The sequence below is a fragment of the Henckelia pumila genome, chromosome 4 (genome assembly GCF_033568475.1).
Source record: "Henckelia pumila isolate YLH828 chromosome 4, ASM3356847v2, whole genome shotgun sequence".
Classification (NCBI taxonomy): domain Eukaryota; kingdom Viridiplantae; phylum Streptophyta; class Magnoliopsida; order Lamiales; family Gesneriaceae; genus Henckelia; species Henckelia pumila.
Genome location: NC_133123.1, coordinates 43,308,770 through 43,329,284, shown reverse-complemented (window position 1 = coordinate 43,329,284; position 20,515 = coordinate 43,308,770). Strand labels below are relative to the sequence as shown.

At 35.2% G+C, this 20,515-nt stretch overlaps 2 protein-coding genes across 3 annotated transcripts; one reads left to right on the top strand and one right to left on the bottom strand.

Annotated features, from left to right (window-relative positions):
- Positions 1-321: 321 nt before the first annotated feature.
- Positions 322-6,681, top strand: LOC140862585 (pumilio homolog 4). Its single transcript, XM_073265614.1, has 11 exons — positions 322-453; positions 786-1,524; positions 2,803-3,508; positions 3,635-4,226; positions 4,305-4,446; positions 4,523-4,630; positions 4,821-5,033; positions 5,112-5,222; positions 5,816-6,010; positions 6,126-6,300; positions 6,412-6,681. Exons 2-11 carry the CDS (start codon positions 874-876, stop codon positions 6,453-6,455), a joined length of 2,937 nt encoding a protein of 978 aa, XP_073121715.1. The 5' UTR covers positions 322-453; positions 786-873; the 3' UTR covers positions 6,456-6,681.
- Positions 6,682-7,166: 485 nt separating this feature from the next.
- LOC140863378 (OVARIAN TUMOR DOMAIN-containing deubiquitinating enzyme 12-like) lies at positions 7,167-13,657 on the bottom strand. 2 transcript variants are annotated; one of them, XM_073266762.1, is made up of 11 exons: positions 13,527-13,657; positions 11,066-11,512; positions 10,508-10,605; positions 10,023-10,096; positions 9,033-9,087; positions 8,390-8,464; positions 8,200-8,273; positions 8,070-8,118; positions 7,797-7,881; positions 7,557-7,613; positions 7,167-7,430 (listed from the first exon to the last, which is right to left on the bottom strand). In XM_073266762.1, the coding sequence occupies exons 2-11, from the start codon at positions 11,421-11,423 to the stop codon at positions 7,381-7,383; spliced, it is 975 nt and encodes a 324-aa protein (XP_073122863.1). In that variant the 5' UTR covers positions 11,424-11,512; positions 13,527-13,657; the 3' UTR covers positions 7,167-7,380. The 2 variants fall into 2 exon arrangements, with proteins under 2 accessions (XP_073122863.1, XP_073122864.1); XM_073266763.1 differs by having other exon boundaries at positions 13,509-13,651.
- Positions 13,658-20,515: the final 6,858 nt, after the last annotated feature.

Sequence of the window (20,515 nt, the reverse complement as noted above, 5' to 3'; positions counted from 1 at the left end):
TTCGAGTCAAACTCGAACTTCATTTTGAGCTGATCTCGAGCAAAAATATTTGAAATTTTGAACTTCGAATCGAACTAAGAATTTACATAATTTTTTTTAACCAAATGAATAGGTTTTTTCATATATATTAGAAAAATGTCATATTTTCCAAAATTTATCAGTTAAGATATATATAAATATGAATAAATTTAAAAGTATATCTTGTATTTTTTTTTGAAGCTATTATATCTTGTATTTAAAAAAATAAAAATAAAAAATAATGACACAACTTCCTTTTTGATTTATTCTCCCTTTCGAAAAATATCCGTCTTGTACGCTCCAAGCATCCTTAAATGTAAACACGTAAACAAACTAAAACAAAATACAGGAAACCAAAAAGAATTCAAGATTATAGGACACCCTTTTTAATCTGATACAATAATCGCATTCAATTCAGATCAATCTTCCTTTTCGGTAAGTTATTCCTCCGCCGTCGGCCCAATTTTCTTTTGGTTTCCGTGCATGCATTTTTCTTTGAATGATTGTGATCAATGCGAATTCAAATCATGTTTATTCGTATTGATTGTGATATGGGTATCAGAGTTTATTGGCTTTTCTCGAGCGGATTGTTGTTATTTCGCGTGCATGTTTTATTATTTTTTTGTTAGATATTTTTATTATGATCTTGCGTTATTTTGTTTAATTTAGTTTTGCATCTTTTTCATGCAAGGATTTGTGTTATTGTTGTATTGAATCCAGCATGAATTTTGGGTCTCAAATGAATCCCTTTTTGTGGAATTTTTCAGGGTTCTTGCTATGTAGCATTTTGAATGGAAGATGATATTCCTGAAATGTGAATGATTGTAGGGAAGAGTTTTAAGTGGTGGGATCAAGATGAGACAGGGAAATTTAGGGAGTGGTGGTGGCTTGGAGAAGGAACTTGAACTATTGCTTCTCCAGCAACAACAACAGCAGAATCGTAGTTTAATTCTTGAGAGGGAGAGAGAGTTGAATATAAATAGGAGTGGCAGCGCCCCTCCGACGGTAGAGGGTGCATTACTCAGTGCTGGAAATCTTTTTATGTATCCCAACGCTATGCAATTTGATGGAACTGGTAGTAGCAGTAACACCAGTTCTAGCCTTGGCGTGTTGTCGGAAGAGCAAATTCGATCACATCCCTTGTATTTGGAATACTATTATTCGCATGAGAATCTTAATCCTAGACTTCCCCCTCCTTTGTTGTCGAAAGAGGATTGGCGGGTTGCCCAGAGGATCAGGGCAGCAGGGCTTGGTTTGGGCGGCATTGGAGATTTGCAGAATAAAGATTTTGCGGATAATGGCGGCAATCTGTCATTGTTCTCAATGCAGCCTAATTTGCCTGTCAAAAAAATGGAAGACGAAACAATGGAGTTGAGGAAGACTGCTTTAAGAAATATTTCACGAAAAAATTCTGCTGAGTTTCTCAACAAAAGTTCCACCGGTTTAATTGAGGGCTCGAGCTCTGGAATGGGAGCTAGAAGAAAGAGTTTTGCGGATATACTCCAGGTTTTTATCTCCTCTCTTATTTGTTGATGCAATTGCTCAAAGTGCTTGGCTGCATGCAGAATTGTGGGCAATATTTAAGTATCATGTTCTGTTTTTGTTAACTTGTAACAATCAGGGTAGACCTATCAATGGAGTGAATTTTTCTACTTGAACAAAATATTTCAATTTTTCATTTTTTTCTTAACCAAAAGGTTTTACAATTTGGGCAATTTTTCTAAAATTCTAGATGCTAGGGAGCCAAATTATCCTTTGGGGAAAACGCGGCATTTAGGTAGCCATACAGTTTGAAAACGATTTGACTTATTCCGTTACTACCATTCGTAGCTTTAAAAACCGACAAATACTTGATCCTATAAGTAGCATTATAGAAAAAATAACGTGTTTGATTCCTCGAGTTACAAAAGTTGGTGCATTTATTAGGAGAGAGATTGTAAGGGAATGAGTCCCAGAGATGGAAATTTAGTGTTTGGGCTGTGTATGGTTAAAAAGATTAGTTGCGCCTCCACCATGAGCCATAATTTTTGGTAAATTGGTAACATTTTGATTGTGCAGTTAATTCCCGACCAAAATAAGTTATGTCATTCAACCCCACCTTTACCATAAGCCATAATTTTTAGTAATTAAATTACGCTGTATTGGGTTGTGAAAGTACCTAACCAGATCAGGTCAGGGTTATAGCTGGTGCCCTGCAACAGTAGACATGCATAAATTATGGTTTGCATGTCTTGTTAAGAACTGCTTGACTGCAATCTAACAAAAAACATCTCACTGAAGGTTTAAGCAGTTCACATTTGCCACCTGCGGAAGTGCCATACCCAAATCAATCTAATCACAAGCAGAAGTGTTTCTGACCTTTCACTGTGCAGCTTTGAGGCGTAAAAGTGTGTCGTAATTTCGAGGATGTCTGTCTGTATTGTTTTCTGTTATTGATGTATTACTCATTACATTGCACCTTGACAGTCTAGAGCTAAGACTCTACGAGACTATTGGGCCTTCATGATTGTGTAGAAGTCACTGCAATACGCACATTATGCTGTAAAAATTGATGAAGAAGTTGGACATACTCTGCCCTTACACATTTTTCGTTTCACTATAAATATTTAAACATGTCAAGAAGTTTAGTATGCTACATCGGGGATATAGTATATCTTATTGTTGTCAGTTATGCATTCATTTGCCTTGTCCAAGATCACTGCCAATAAATGGTTGCACGTACAAACAATTAATCACTTCTTCATATCATCATGTCATAAAGAATACATGTATAACTTGTTTCAGGAAAAGGCTGGTCAGCCCGCGACATCACATCTTGCTCGTGCTGCAAGCCACGACTCGGTTAGTGAAGCTTCTGATTTGACCAAATTTTCTAATACTAAAGCAGCAGAGATACAAAAAACAGAACAATCTTCTGAAGCAATGCTTCCTAAGAAAGCTTTTACAGACTTCTCTACCAATCAGAATATGGATTCAGGCCTCCCTAGTTCGTTTGTATCTTCTGCTCGTAATGGTGGTCACCAAGCTGACATCAATTCAGTGACTTCGGGAGTCCATAGTATTCCTTCATCCAGCATTTTTGAGCTGGCTGGCGTTTCTGATTCTCTCTCTGGATTAAACATGTCTAAAGGTAAACTTCACGCAGAAGATATTTTGAAGTATTCTCCTCACATTGGAATGCCTCCTGGTTTCGCACAGAATCGGCAACAGCATAACATTGACAAGTCAATAGCAGAAATGTTGGTTAATAACATCAACTTAGCAAGAGATAATGAGTTAATGAGAGAACTTAATATCCAAAAGGCACTTCTTAATGAGCGGACAAGTTTTCCTAGAAGGTCATCTTCTACAAGTAATCTTCAGTCTCAACTGAAGCCTGCGCCTTACGCAACATTGGATGATATAAAAATTTTGCGTCAGTGTGGTAACTTTCCCGGTCTTGATGTGCCTGGCCATGGGCATAGTGGATACTCAGCTAATCCAAAATTTGGTATGATGATTAACAATTATCTTTTTCCAGGTCATTCTTATTGACTTGGCTATGAATTTTGTCAATTTTTTTTGGTTTAGGACTTTTTTTTCCTTATAATATAACTTGATTTGAAATATTCTGTAGGTTCACTTTTGACTGGTGCTATTGAAGATCAACTGAAATTTACAAGTAGCAACCAGACAGGTCTTCATTTTCCTGTTATGGATCCGCTACTAATCCAATATTTACAGAAAATATCCAATCAAGAAAAGAGTTTTGAGAATATTTCAGGAAATTCTTACCCAGGAAAGTACTATGCTGGTAGTCCCCATAGCCATGAGGATTTGCAAGCTTTGGAGAAAGCTTATCTTGAGGCACTGCTTTTGCGACATAAGCATCAATATCAATCGCCCTTTTTACAAATGCCTGGCAGTATTAATCAACTGTACAATGCGAGCCCTGCATTTGGACCCGGTTCTTCTTCATACCACGAAAATCAAGTGCTAAATTCGGCACATTCCCCAGTCACTTCTAGAAGTCCCACGTTCCACGATGAGAAAAGTTCATCACATCCCTCAAAGTTGCGAAGCGTAAATGAAGAATCCACCAGTTTGCTGCATTCACAAACTGGAAGCAATATTAAAAGAAGGTCGGAATCGCTATTAGATTTGGTCAAGAACAATAAGACCAAATCTTTGGAACTTTCAGATGTATTCGGTCATGTTATTGAGTTCAGGTATGAATCAGCAGCAACAGGTACATTGTTTTAGTTTACTTGGTCTCTGAGTTCCTTTTTCCCCCTTGTATGATGCAGTATGGATCAGCACGGAAGTCGCTTCATTCAGCAGAAGCTAGAGACTGCCACTCTCAATGAGAAGATCAAGATATTCTCAGAGATTATTCCTCATGCTCATAACTTGATGACCGATGTCTTTGGGAATTATGTCATACAAAAGGTAATGTTTTACTTAGAAACTTTTGTTATAAATAAAAATGTTCCAATCACAAGACTGTTATTGTTTTGATGGGCAGTTCTTTGAGCATGGAACTGACAGTCAACGAAAGGAGTTAGCCGGGCACCTAATTGGCCATGTTTTACCTCTCAGTCTACAGATGTATGGTTGCAGAGTTATTCAGAAGGTCTATGTTTATGCTTTATAGCACCGTCTGAAGTTTTTCCATTCCTTTCAGTATTAGTGATGATTCAATGCCGAAAAATTTTCAATTCATGGAAAAAAAGCAACGATTAGATAATGAAGTCCTTTCCTATTATTTTTTCCGATTTGCACATGCCTGAATGGATTATGCTAACATGTTAATCTGATAATAGGCCTTGGAAGTGGTTGATGTCGAGCTGCAGACTGAGATGGTAAAGGAGCTTGATGGTTCAGTGCTCAAATGTGTTCGTGATCAGAATGGTAATCATGTAATTCAGAAATGCATCGAGTGTATTCCTCAAGATCGAATTCAAAGTATAATATCATCATTGTTGGGGCACGTTGTGAATTTATCCACACATGCTTATGGCTGTCGTGTCATTCAGGTTAGTATTATAGATAGATTTGTTGAATATGACATTGGGTCCTATTTATTTGTGTGCAATCATTTTTCTTGTCATTAGAGGGTTCTCGAGTATTGTGGTGACACAAAGAATCAGCAGATCATAATGGATGAAATAATGAGCTCAGTCTGTAACCTAGCGCTGGACCAATTTGGGAATTACGTCATTCAGGTATTAAACTACGTCAGAGTACCATAGGGATTATATCTATATATAATGAGATGTCTACTATGCTTTTACGCTGTGACTGATTTGGATGTTGGTGGTTAATCGAATTTCAAACTTCGATCTTGCTCTTTGTCAAAAAAACCTTTGGTCATTGTTACACTGCGAGGGATCTGGTGAAGCCCCACTCTACCTTCTCCATCTCCTGAAAATCTTTTTTCATACAAGAAAATCTATAAATTCAGTGGATAAACCTATTATTTCATCAGATTCTCAGTTGATGTTGCGTTCATTTGACCGGTCCACCATTATGGTGGCATGCTTTAGGTAATATTACTAATGTGTAAACTAAAACGTAAATGATCCATGTTTCCCCCGTGTTAAGGATCAACCCTTGATGACAACATATTTTCATCAGAATATCAGAATATTAGACTGCTGTGGATGCCGTAAATTTTCTGGGGCATTTACATTTCTTAAATTATCTACTTTGTTTATGTTGGGAAATTTTTTCATATGTCCATCTAGATGACAATAGTTATATATTCGTAAGAATTGTGATATCCGTTTTACTCAATATCCTTTTCTGTTTTGTTTAGCATGTTTTGCAGCATGGTAAACCACATGAGCGAGCAGAAATTATCCGAAAGCTTGCTGGACAAATTGTGAAGATGAGCCAACAAAAATATGCCTCGAATGTTATTGAAAAGTGCTTGACATTTGGTGCTCCAGAAGAACGTAAACTCTTGGTGAATGAGATTCTTGGTACAACCGATGAAAATGAGCCATTACAGGTGTGTCACGTCGCTTTTTGTAGCTAGAAATGTTGGTACAACAATTTGAAATTTCAGTTCAGGTCATGGAAAAAAAAACTGAAAAAAAGAAATTGTTTAAATTGCAAATTTTCAGGCTATGATGAAAGATCAATTTGGAAATTACGTCGTGCAAAGGGTACTGGAGACTTGTGATGATCAGAGCCGTGAATTGATCCTTTCTCGAATCAAGGTTCACTTGAATACACTCAAGAAATATACTTATGGCAAACACATCGTGTCCCTTGTCGAAAAGCTCGTTGCAACTGGAGGTACGTGTACGATTACGTTTACGAGAAGAATTCACATAAATGAAGTTTTTTTTTGTCAAACCGTTCTATTTTATGATCAAACAACTGATGTTTTAAGATCTCATGTTACAGAGAAGCACAGCGGGCAATCCTCGTCTAATCCCTCTTCGAAATGATCCGATTTTTTCTGCTGAAGAACGGCGGTTTTGGGCATTTATTTTTTTGTATATGATGGAACTTTGTGTTGATGTAGTTCTGCTGGAATAAGGTAGGTTAGATCTTCTTGATTATTTTGTTTCGTCTTCGCATGATCACTTGAAAACTGTCCAAATTCATGTTTTTTTCTCGTGTATATGGGTTATTATTTTTGTAAAGAACTGATCTTGGTATATAGCTGATGCATTACACATTATAATAAACAGATGTTTTTTTTTTTTTTTTAATCTTCAGCCATATTTTCTTGAAATATCGCTTGTAATTATTGACAGGAAAATATCAACTTTATGTTCATCATTTTTCAAAACCCATCTATTATTAAAATATCTATAATCTATCTATAATATAAAAAACATCTCTTTTTAAAAAAAGAAATCATTGCTCTCTAATTTTTTTAAAAAATTGTTGTTCAAGTGTGGTTATTAAAATTTATTGAGACACATGTTTTTTGAATGTTTTTAGAATATATATATATAAAAACCCAGTTTAAATGATAATTAAAAAGTTTTGTAGAATAGTTGTCTAAAAAAGATGTGAATATATATGTGTTTGTTTAACCTTGTCATGGCCTCCAACTCTTTACAAATAGTTCAGTTATGTATTTGCACTTAATTACCCCCCATATTAAAATATAGTAGTTACTTTATGCAGAAACAGCTGATTTACTCCAAGAAAAAAAGAAACAGCTGATAACAATCTGTGGATTCTTATATACAAAAAATAATTAGTGTAAAAAAAATAAACGAGTATAGAAGTCGTCAAAATTGATATGTACATGCCAGCTCAGGCATAACATGTAAGCCAAAAAAAAGGGCATCTCATCTACATGTAATAAAGAAGCTAATTCATCAATGGTTTGATCTTGGTCAGAAAATGTGTACACCTTCATGTCCACCACCATCGCTTCTTCTTCTTGCTCTCCGCGATTGGAAATTCTTAGAAAAAAAAAACAGAGAAAGAATACATGACAAACATGACCATGTGCGATAAAATTGAAAGTATGAATTCCATTCTGATTCAGTAGGCAAGGACAAGAAATTCCAGTTGTTAAACATAAATACCTTCTGATGGATAAATTGAATTGTAGTGCACCTCAGCCCAGAAACTCAAGAATATAACTGCATTGGAACAAAAGTTGAACATGTGAAAGATTCCAACAGAACGAAAGTCAACGAGTTCAGTTCTTATTTTGCAGTGAGCTACGAAATGAAATCATTGTAAATCGATCAAATGCATTGCAAAAAACCTAGATCCAAACAAGCATAAATAAAAAGAGAGTAAAAATTAGCACATATGCTTACTTCTATTTGACTTCTGCATCTGAGGAAGAATTTCAATATAACATGTGTCCTTGAATGATGTAAGAACAAAGATCTTGATTCCAAACTGCAATTTAATAGAAACCATAAACTATTTGATCTAAATATAACCAACAGTTAAAATCATTCGCAGTTACACGAAACGGGTCAAAACCATGATAGAAAATATAATCCACTTTATTACATCAATATGCAAACGGGTAAAAAAGGTACAAGAACAATAAGGCCAGAGATGAGGATAGAAAGAAATCATACAAAATCTGCTGCAGCCTGCAATGTCACATGATCACCCCATTCTCCATTTCTGTAATCATGAAAATTAGATTTCAAGTATATGTAACTAAAAGAGAAAAGGAAAATGACACAGCTTTACACAAAAATATACTTGCTCATTCTCCTCAAGTAGTCGCCATAGAACATTGGGACATAATTCTCATATAACTCAGGTTGCGACTTTAGCTGATGAAAGCACATACAACAAGCAGAATTTACGAATATTACTGCATAACTTGAGCAAAACTGAAATGATTAAATTCAAGGATGAAAGCATAATGTATTGTCAAATCACAAGAAACCTGGTTAACTACTTGAGTTCTCACGGATTTGTGATATTGTGGGGTCCGGTATATTTGATCCGCCAATGAACGAAACTGTAGACAGAACAAGGGGCTTGGTTGTGATGGATTGAATTAGAGCAAGAATAACAGAACATACAAATGACTAGTGCCAAGAGCTACACACTAATATTGTTTCCACATAAATCTTCCGTTCAATTACAAGAAATGGCATTTTTCATGTAAATTTTCACCGTGAATAACTTTCACTCACAGGGAACTAACTATTCACTGCTCACAGAAAATTTTTAGAAAAATAATTTCTATTTCCAGCAGTTGACATAATTGTGCAATAAATAAATAGCAGGAGGGTCTTTGGACCTGTTCTTTGCTAGAACCTATCTACAGTCACAGAACGAAACTCGTAATTTTGGCCAAGTCACCCTCTTATAATTCGAGTTTCTAATAAATGGGTAAGAGTCTGTCTAACCATCAATGGGCATACTTAGTATAAAAAATAATACTTCTTTAGAAGGTTGATCATTGCTCGGCTGACGTAGGCGTACCCCAAGAGTTTGAACATAAATTTTTTTTTACTAATATCTGGGTGTATAATTCCATAGGTATGCAAGTAGTTGAGAGCACAGAGATATCCAGGACTCACCTGACAATTACCATCTCCTGAAATTTTTAATTCAACCAAGTCATATAACTGCAATCTGAATCATAAAATGGCAAAACAGGAGTTTAAAAACACATCAAAATGGACTGTCAAGTAACATAATTTGTGGAAGAAATCACCAGTCTCCATACATAGATTATACAAGTGCCATGCATCTGATTTTGTGAACTTGTTTATGGACAACAACCAGGAGTGACCGAGTGAGTACACAAAGAAATGAGCATCCAGACGAGTAGGAATAAAAAGTTTGAAAACCTAAGGAGACCTACGAGAGAATACTTGATCTAGGTGTTCTATTGATTCTACAATCACATTTATTTATACAAGGGGAAACCTAATCTGAACCTCTAGAAAGGAAAAAGTAAAATTATAATCAATCAATTTCTTCAAATTTTCCTAATAAAAAGAAATAGTTTATATACATGTTATATACGTACAATCCCAGCTTGTCTAAAACAGATTAAAACTGGGCCATGGCAAGCGTTTCTCTCCTGGTATGCAAATCACACAAAATCTTGGCATTTCCCTAAGCTATGCTTCGCTACTGTTTCGCACAGTCAACACATATTAGATATTGAAAGGAAATTCATATTCAACAAAATACTGGCTCATTTCCCTATTTCGTGCTTCCCTCTTTTTTCCAGAAACAAATAGTTTACTAGTGAAGGACCAGACTCAGTAATGAGCCAGTAGCCTAGTTTTGTTGGCTTCTTTTATGCATGGTTATTTGGCTTCCCCAAGAGAATAAACATATTTTGTTCAAAAAGTACTTAAATCCAACCTTTCAGTTTGTATTTTGCTCAATTATATAATAGTATTTATTGGGACTTTTAACCTCGAATTTTTTTCTCGGACATTAAATTAGTAAATTGAGGTTAAAGCTCGAGAAAACATTAATTTGACTGCAATATCAAACCAAATAATATAACACTTGAAACAAGAAATGCGAGAGACAGGAGGGGACAAAAAGACCTTTTCAGCAGCCTTTCATGATCTGATGTGGCTTCATCAGCAGATGGTATTTCTCCATTAATTTTAGGAATGTGCTGCGACAGATAAAATCAACCAATAAGTCAAGGACATTATTAATAACTATAAATTAATTGTCATACATTTTTGGTAATAAATTGATCCTAAAATATGCCACGTGGAAAAGAACCCGCCACATTAGCAGCATAACCAGTTGGAAATAAATTGATCCTAAAATCAACCAATAAGTCAAGGACATTATTAATAACTATAAATTAATTGTTATACATTTTTTGGTAATAAATTGATCCTAAAATATGCCACGTGGAAAAGAACCCGCCACTTTAGCAGCATAACCAGTTGGAAATAAATTGATCCTAAAATATGGCACATAGAAAATAACCCACCACTTTATCTGCATACGAAGTTTTAAATTGATAAAGGAAATTTTCTCATTAATTAAAAAGATATATATACGGTAAACTCACAGGAATGGAAACCATCTGGTTCAGTCTTTTACCCAATTCCCCGTCAAGATCTGATTCCTCTTCTATCTCTGGCAAGGCACCTTGATCATTGTTCTCACCTGATGACTAGTGTGTGTCATATAAATCTAATTTAACATAGGCCCTTTCAGGAGCCGAAGGAACAAATTTCTACGTTAATTTTCCTTCTTTGTTTCTTTATTTATTAAAATTAACAGGTAAACCATCTTGGATCACATGTTTTCCAAGAAATCATAATAGAAACACCGGAAGAAACAGAAAACACTAGCACCTTCTTTCAGTTCTTGGATTGCTTTTACCAACTAATTATCATTTTACTTTTCAAATTTTATCAAAATTTCATCCTCTTTAGTCTCTTTATTTATAGGCTTCCTTCATTTTGTATTCCTTACTAAAAACCACTTTAGAGTAATCTTTCCAAATATATACACTTGTTTCTATTTCTAATAAAATTTATTTTTAACCCAGACATGTGGTTGAAAAACAAAAGAACTGTTAGGTAAACATAAGAAAAAAGGCATAAACATGGGTTTCTCATACCAGAATTCAAAAACCTTTTTGAATGGCCAAGCCAATCCTGAGAAAGAATAGATTCATTTTCATTTTCCTCCATAGCAGATGCGGTTTCCGATGCTTCTGCAGTCGCAAGCCTTGATAATTCTTCCTGAAGAGCATGAGCAATGACTTCATCATTCTCCACGACAGAGTGTGTTGGGTAACAAAATCCTTCATCCACAACACAGCTTGTCGGATCACTAAATCCTTCCTCCACAGTAACGGATTGAGACAAATCATTCTCATAGCAGGTAAGAGTTTCTGGAGAACCATTATTTGAAAGAGAGCAAACATCTAAAAGGTGGAGGCCCCACCTAACAACATCAGGATCTAACTTGTACATGTTATCTTCCACTATCGGATCGAAGGAAGAAAACAAATTATTTCTTGAAGATTTGTGACCAAAGATTTGTTAACTCGGCTACCTTCCTCCTGAAAATGTATGCAGCTTTAGCTTAGAAAGTCCTTTTTCCACACAAACATAATTAATTAAGTTTAAGAAAAAGAATGACATCGAAACAGTCATTTTCTACTCCGTTAAGATGAGCTAAATTGACTCGTACAGATAGAATACAACCTATGATCACAACGTGATAAAGAAGTAATTTTATGCATTTAGGAAAAAGCAAAACCCAGATGATAAATATGTTTGCATGATCTTGCTGTAGATGCCACACAAATTATAATGGTATAAATCTCCTGTATGCCCTTTATCCGTAAAACAAAATGGCATCCCTTGACTCTTCTTCAAACTGAATGATTCAAATTAAGGAATTAATTGTGTTGCAGACAGAACAAAGTACGTTGCAGTCCAAGGCAGAGATCGCAGCATTTAAGGTCTTTATCATCATTAATGAACTTGCAAACACTCTGGCCATCATATGACTTAATATAATCAACTTCAGCAATAATAAAGGACCAAGAATGCGCAAGAACCACACCTAATGATAGGCCTGAGTGCAAGTCTCGAAAACAGTAAACTTTTTGTTTAAAAGTGGAACCCAAAGCAAGGATTTACTGTTTGGATAACAGTTGTAAAAACAAGAAATAAGAACTGACTGAAATCGACGGGTATCACAGGAACCGGAACCATTAACTGTTTTAAAGTTTTAAGATCCCGAAGTATACAGAGAACTTAAAGTTTCATATAAGCTACTTCATATATATATCTACTCTATACTGAAGCATGTGACCCTCATACTAACTCTTTTTGATCTCCAAAAGATACCAGTTTTCTTTCTCAAAATACACCTTATTTAATATGCATCATAATGTTAATTTTACTAAAAAGTAAAAATGATAAACCATAAATAAAAACTCAAACATAAACTTTATGACCGAAAGAAAAATTACTCTTGATTAAAAAAAAATCACTGCAATAGTATTCAAAATATTTATATTTAGTAATACAAATGTCAAATGTTCAAAGTTACAAATTCAATTTACTGAAGAATCATACCATTATTATTTTTATTTATCATTTCATTACTGTTCAAATAGATAAATTTCGATTCAAATCAGTAAAAATTGTAATTAAATTGAAACCAAATCCATCCAGAGTTGTAACTAAAACTGTATATAAACAGTTCAGCTCGGATTTGATCTACCATCGGAACCAAAATCATCAGTTTTAAAATCGGAACCCTTTGTATCAGAACCATGGTCAGGCCTACCCAAAGACGCACAATATTTATATTCGTTACATCAACCATCCTATCCTTAGTTTTCCCCCAATTGACTTGCAAAAAAACAAAGAGTGACCACCAGTTTGTAAGTAGACATAACAAATGAACGAAATCAAAATTTCAATTATAACAAAGAGTGATATGTTCCTAGACAGAATCTCCAAATAATTATCTAGAAGGTCTTACAAAGCAAAGCTTTGCAATAAACTGATTTATATCACAAACACAAATTGACCGACCTACTTCTCTTAGAATTTCTAACCATATCTAGAACAAAACTTAAACGAAAATAGGGGAAAGAACAAAAATTAAAAGCTATCAACAATTTTGATTTTGCTCTTACTTCTTGAAAAAAAAGTAACCTAACCAACTTATCTCCATTACTCACAAGCATAAATACACTAATATTCTTCAAAAATCATCATAATCAAGTTCCAACGTCAAACTCCAAACTATACCACAAATGTGCTCAAAACATATAATCAATCAACAAATCAAAAGGTAAAAACAACTAATTTCCTATGAGCCAATGCATGAATCACATAATTCACAACCATAAAATGTTAATTCTACTTTCAATCCAAACAAACAAACGAACAAACAAAAAAACAAACGAACAAACAAAAAAACAGAAAACCCAGAAAAAAAAATTGAAAAACTTTCTCCAGTAAGAACAAGAGATCCTACATTATACCAACCCCAAACAAAACCCATTATACATCTTTCAAAAAAATAATGAATACCATAACAATCTATAATACCCTTTGTAGATATGCTCGCTTTGTCGATCCTTCAACTCTAAACCAGAGATAATCCGCCAAGAATAAATAAATAAAAGTAAAAAAAAGGTTGGCTTCGGTAAAAATTATCCGATAAGAAGATTAGAATCGTGGGCAAACAAAACAGTTTGGAATGGGAAAGCGAAACGGTAGACGGTGGGCCGCGTAAAAACCGGTTCAAAACGCCGTCAGTGGAGCCGTTTGGCATGCGCAATCAATCCTTGCTTTTTACGTAATTTCAATTGCAATTTATATTATATATTGGTCTAAAAAATTATTAGGGAAAATTGTAATATTGATTCAAATGATTTCAATCTTTGTAATTTTTGTCATTTCCACATTTTTGTATTTTTACAATTTTATTTATTTATTTATTTTTCTAATGTGATGTTACCGTAGTCATATCACCATTGTGAGTTAACATCAATATTTTATAATATTCTATTGACGTTTCTCATAAAAAATAAATATGTTGAAAATTACAAATATATTATTAAATTCGATTTCGAAGATAGCTAACTGAAATTACAAAAATAAGATATAAAAATGAAAATTCCAATCTTTCCTATTCACTTTATAATTTCAAATATCAAAATTATACCATTAATTAGCAATACTTTAAGCATTTTTAAAAATAAAAAATACGGGCTAAAAAAGTAAAAAACTATTAATGTTATTAATTATATATTTTTTATTATTTATAGCCAAAAAAAGCCAATATAAATATTTATAATTTATAATTTTTTAAATGTAGTCAGTTTTATATGGTTTATTTAATTGATCAATAAGATTTTTGTCATAATACTCTAATTAAGTTATATATTTCGTGTTTTTATTTTTCTCAATTTTTAAAATTGACATTTTTAAAACTCTGATAAGACATGTGTAGAGAAATTAAACTGGCGAAATATTTTTTTTCATGCGTATTTTTTTAATATTTGGTTGTAATAATGTTAAGTTGAATAAGTTGCAATAAAATTTCCATGATTGCGAGAATGAAAAAAGAGGTCCAATGCAATTTTGATGGTATTTATGAAAGTGGAATTGTGAGTGATCGTCGATCGATAGGATAAGTATTAAAAATATAAAGTTACTTTTATTTTAAAAAGTAATTCTCAAATAAGTTTTTACAACCTTTTATTTATTTATTATTATTTTCTCTCAATTAATTCTAGACATTTCTTTACCTTCTTCCTACACCTTTAATGAAACGCCTACTACTAATAAAATGCGGAAAAACTTTTTTTTTTTTTTATCTACTATATACATATACGCCCATACATATATGTATAAATATTAAAAATAATATTTCAAATCATAACTCGCTTAATAAAATAATAAACAGTTATTTGATAAAATCTCGAGTCATGCAATAGATAAAATAATGTCTATGGTGAAAATTTATAACTTATGTCTACTAAAAACCATGAAAAATCAATAAGTAATCATAACCACTGAAAACATAAAAATATCCTGAATAAATAACTCATGCATAAATAAAATTCTAGTGAGACGGTCACGGGGCCACTGCCATGCTCGCTCATACGTCCTCGCCACCGGTAGGAGCTACATCATACTCACCTGCACCATATAAGCGTAGTGAGCCTAGAGGCTCAACATGTCTAATCCTTTATAACAAGGGTTAAAATAATGCATCACGTAAATACTAATACATATACATGTATATGAGCATGCATGGAAACATTTTTCATAACATAAATGCTGAATCATAAATCTTATACATAACATAACTTTCTTCATCATACATAACATAATTGAGCATGTCATAAACATAAAAACTGAGTATGGTCATATCCATGAATGTGACTAATAACTGTGCCGACTGATCAGTCTAAAGAACCATCGTACGTGGCGGTGGAATAATCCACCTCTATGCTGGTAGTAAACTACCTCTGTGCCAGTGGTAAAACCACTTCTATGCCGGTAGTAGAACTACCTCTGTGTCAGTGGTAAAACCACTTCTATGCTGTCACATCACTTCAATTTCCATAAAAATATTTTTCATGCTCAATTCTTAATCATAAACACATCATAAAATATTTCATGTATGCATGCACTTAAAATATGTTCGTAATATATATTTAATTAATTTTAATAATAAATATACTTTTACTTAAAATAGACTTCATGCATAAAAATAATTAAATATATATTCCGGACTTAGTTTATTTTCATGGATTGGTCCCGACTGCTGGTCTCTCTACTAAACCCCTTAACTGACTTAAAGCCTGCTAACTAACTTAAAGCCCATAATTAAATAACTACTTTTAAAAAAATATAATTTTTACTAAAATAAAATACTTAAATGTTATTGGGCTTAAATAAAAATATTTAGGCCCAATAACTAATTAATTCATAAAAATTCCTAGACTGGCCCAATAAAATCACTGACTAGCCCAAAAATTTCGATGGGCCCACGGGCCCATAAAATTATTGGGTTAACTTAAAATAAATTTAAAAAGCCCAAATAAAATTATTTGGAAGCCCAAATAATTTTATTTCTAATTAAATGGCCCAAAAATCCAATTAAAGCATTAAACATTTTAAAATTAAAATACTCGAGCCCGGCCCACCTAGCCCGGACCCGAACCTACCTGACCCGACCCTAGACCCTACTGACCCGACCCACTACCCTGACCCGACCCGGAACCACCCAGAACCCCCAACCCGATTCCCCCTCCTCTCCTTACTTTCGGCCGTGCGAGCAGCCCCCTATTCCGGCATTCGGTCGGCCAACTCCGACCACAAATGGCCGGAGCACCACCACCCTCAACAAGCCAACTCCCAGGCGGTTCTTTCACGACAAGAACCAGCCCAAACCATTGCTTAGAGACAGAGAACGAAGCCCTGCAAGTTGGCCCTTCCTCAGCTCGCGCGCAGCCGGAGCAGTCCCAGCGTTTTGCTTCGTGCCGATGACTCAGACCAACAAAGGCCACGAAACCAGTCCTCAATCTTAGCCAACATCCTAAGCTTTCAAACCCAACAAACCTCACCCAAAATAATGGCCTGAGGAAGGAGAACGAAGTCTTCTTCCTCAGGACCCTAATCTGCGCGAGCTGTGCAACAGAAATGGAAGGCTTCGACTTGGACCCCTCCAGCCTCAAACCGACCACACTACTCGACCCTAGGGACCCTAGGACACCCCTTGACCAAGCCCTTAGCCCTGGACCGAACCATGCTAGGCAAAAACATGAGTTATGATCATGAATTCTCATATACATGCATCAAACATCAAAAGTTTGCATAAATTCGAAATACTTATGAAATTTCTGAACAAGAACAATCATGCATGAATAATAGCTCATATGGTGGCCAAAGAAAAGTTTTAGACATGCCTTTAAATTATTGACGAACGGATGATGCGTTTACGGGACTCCGGGACGACGAACGACCAAATAAATCCTCAAATAAAAGTTGATCGGCTATGGTGGCTTGTTTTCTGCTGAAAAAGAAGATGGAGGCGTGAAGGAGGGAGATGAGTGTCGGCTAAATAATTTGTAGTGGGTGGTGGGGTTTGGGGTAGGTTTAGGTTTTTAAATTAATTTTTGTATAATAAATATTAACTAATTAATATAGATAATATATCATAGAAAATATAATTAAAACTCTAATCATAATAATAATAATCTGCTAAGATAACTCCAAATCTCGAAATTATTAAATAGGCTAATTTTAAAAATTAATAAAAGTCAATAAAGAGACTAATTTTGGCTAAAAATAGCCCCTTAAATAAATATATAATTAAATACTAAAATTTTCTTGACAAAATACCTTAAAATATTATTTTAAGGCTCATAAAACTCATAAAATATTTTTGGCTAAATATTTTGGTATCTCGTCCGTCCACGGTCCCGTCTACGCGATCAAAACCAATTAATTTCCATAAATCACAAAAATCACTAATTTTGGGTTAAATGCTAAAATAACTTAAATTATGCATATAAATCACATAATAACACATAAATTCATTTAACCCTTATTTTAAAATTAATTTCTCCTAATTATGCATGCGAATTTACGTATTAAAATTTCCGGGTGTTACAATTCTCCCCCCCTTAAATTGAATTTCGTCCTCGAAATCCGACGGATCAAATTCTAATAACGGAGTTCTTCAAAATCCAATTCGCTAAACTCATTATCACATATCTAGTTCCCAAGTTTCGGTATCCCAAAAGTAATGCTTCTGCTGCGCACTCTGATAACAAAATATTTTTAACTTCACCAAAGTTCCCTTAAAAGAATAGGTTAGGGCATACCGGAGATTAAAGAGGTGTTTGGGTCTGCCCCAGCTGCTTGCATGACAAACACCCTCCCGGTGGTGTTCTTCTTCCTTGGACAATTTATGGACATGTGCCCTGGCTCCTTGCAATGAAAACACACATTCGACCCACTCAGGCACATACCCGAATGTGGTTTCTGACACTTCGGCAAAGTGGTACTCCTCCTGCCTTAGGGGCCCCGCCCCTCTGTTGCTGCTGTTGCTGACCCTGCTGACTCTGCTGGTTAAGGTCCTTAGATGGCCCTGTGTACTGTTTCTTCGTAGGTGGCTGCGAAGATGGTTGATAAGATTCCAGCTGGAGCTGTCTCCTACGCTGCTGTTCCTTCTGGATCTCTCTCCGACCCTCCTCGGAACGCAAGGCTCTACTCACTGCAGACTCGTATGTAAAGACGTCTGCCATACGCACATCATGCCTGATCTCAGCCTTCAGGCCCTCCACAAACTGTCGCAGCTTCTCCTGCGGACTGTCAGCAATCATGGGCACAAAGTGACAGCCCCTCTCAAACTGGCTCACATACTCCACAACAGACCTGTCCCCCTGACGGAGACTCATGAACTCACGGATCATGCGGCTACGCACATCCTCAGTAAAGTACTTGGCGTAGAAGATACGCCTAAACTCCGTCCACGTCAGTGTGGGCAAGTGAACTCCCCTAACTGCACCCTCCCACCAAAGGGCTGCATCCCCTCTCATCATGTACGTCGCACAGTTCACCCTGTCGGTGTCTGTGATCCCCATGTAATCAAAGATGGACTCAAGAGAGCGAATCCATCCCTCAGCCACCAAAGGATCGGTGGTCCCAGCAAACTCTTTAGGTCCCTTCTTCTGGAACCTCTCAGCCACGTCCTCCTCATGGGATAGTCTGGGACGTGCAGCCTGCTGCTCCAACAGAGCAATAATCCCTGCCATCATCGTAGCACTGGCCTGCTCCAGTGCTGTCATAGGGTTCTGCGGAGGTGGCGGTGGCGGTGGAGGTCTTCCGCGTCTATTCATCTGTCTGGGAGGCATTCTGTACCACCACATATTTCTTTACGTAAATCGCAATGCATAACTAAGGGTTTCAAAAATCTTACTGAACATGAAATACTTAAAATTAATACATATGCTCCTTCTAAATCTTATTAAAACATTTAAAACTTACAGACCAGTAGCAGGATTTCTGAGCTTCACGTGGCAGATGGACACCCTCCGAGGACCGTGCTCTGATACCAATTGAAACGCCCACTACTAATAAAATGCGGAAAAACTTTTTTTTTTTTTATCTACTATATACATATACGCCCATACATATATGTATAAATATTAAAAATAATATTTCAAATCATAACTCGCTTAATAAAATAATAAACAGTTATTTGATAAAATCTCGAGTCATGCAATAGATAAAATAATGTCTATGGTGAAAATTTATAACTTATGTCTACTAAAAACCATGAAAAATCAATAAGTAATCATAACCACTGAAAACATAAAAATATCCTGAATAAATAACTCATGCATAAATAAAATTCTAGTGAGACGGTCACGGGGCCACTGCCATGCTCGCTCATACGTCCTCGCCACCGGTAGGAGCTACATCATACTCACCTGCACCATATAAGCGTAGTGAGCCTAGAGGCTCAACATGTCTAATCCTTTATAACAAGGGTTAAAATAATGCATCACGTAAATACTAATACATATACATGTATATGAGCATGCATGGAAACATTTTTCATAACATAAATGCTGAATCATAAATCTTATACATAACATAACTTTCTTCATCATACATAACATAATTGAGCATGTCATAAACATAAAAACTGAGTATGGTCATATCAATGAATGTGACTAATAACTGTGCCGACTGATCAGTCTAAAGAACCATCGTACGTGGCGGTGGAATAATCCACCTCTATGCTGGTAGTAAACTACCTCTGTGCCAGTGGTAAAACCACTTCTATGCCGGTAGTAGAACTACCTCTGTGTCAGTGGTAAAACCACTTCTATGCTGTCACATCACTTCAATTTCCATAAAAATATTTTTCATGCTCAATTCTTAATCATAAACACATCATAAAATATTTCATGTATGCATGCACTTAAAATATGTCCGTAATATATATTTAATTAATTTTAATAATAAATATACTTTTACTTAAAATAGACTTCATGCATAAAAATAATTAAATATATATTCCGGACTTAGTTCATTTTCATGGATTGGTCCCGACTGCTGGTCTCTCTACTAAACCCCTTAACTGACTTAAAGCCTGCTAACTAACTTAAAGCCCATAATTAAATAACTACTTTTAAAAAAATATAATTTTTACTAAAATAAAATACTTAAATGTTATTGGGCTTAAATAAAAATATTTAGGCCCAATAACTAATTAATTCATAAAAATTCCTAGACTGGCCCAATAAAATCACTGACTAGCCCAAAAATTCCGATGGGCCCACGGGCCCATAAAATTATTGGGTTAACTTAAAATAAATTTAAAAAGCCCAAATAAAATTATTTGGAAGCCCAAAGAATTTTATTTCTAATTAAATGGCCCAAAAATCCAATTAAAGCATTAAACATTTTAAAATTAAAATACTCGAGCCCGGCCCACCTAGCCCGGACCCGAACCTACCTGACCCGACCCTAGACCCTACTGACCCGACCCACTACCCTGACCCGAC

Excerpts from the sequence above, each read along its gene's own strand:
- LOC140862585 (XM_073265614.1), top strand. The coding sequence starts at position 874 with ATGAGACAGGGAAATTTAGGGAGTGGTGGTGGCTTGGAGAAGGAACTT. Across the intron at positions 3,509-3,634 it reads CTCAGCTAATCCAAAATTTG|GTTCACTTTTGACTGGTGCT; the intron begins GTATGATGATTA and ends AATATTCTGTAG. Across the intron at positions 5,223-5,815 it reads TTGGGAATTACGTCATTCAG|CATGTTTTGCAGCATGGTAA; the intron begins GTATTAAACTAC and ends TGTTTTGTTTAG.
- LOC140863378 (XM_073266762.1), bottom strand. The coding sequence starts at position 11,423 with ATGTACAAGTTAGATCCTGATGTTGTTAGGTGGGGCCTCCACCTTTTA. Across the intron at positions 8,465-9,032 it reads CAGGAGATGGTAATTGTCAG|TTTCGTTCATTGGCGGATCA; the intron begins GTGAGTCCTGGA and ends TTCTGTCTACAG. Across the intron at positions 7,882-8,069 it reads TGCAGGCTGCAGCAGATTTT|TTTGGAATCAAGATCTTTGT; the intron begins GTATGATTTCTT and ends ATTAAATTGCAG.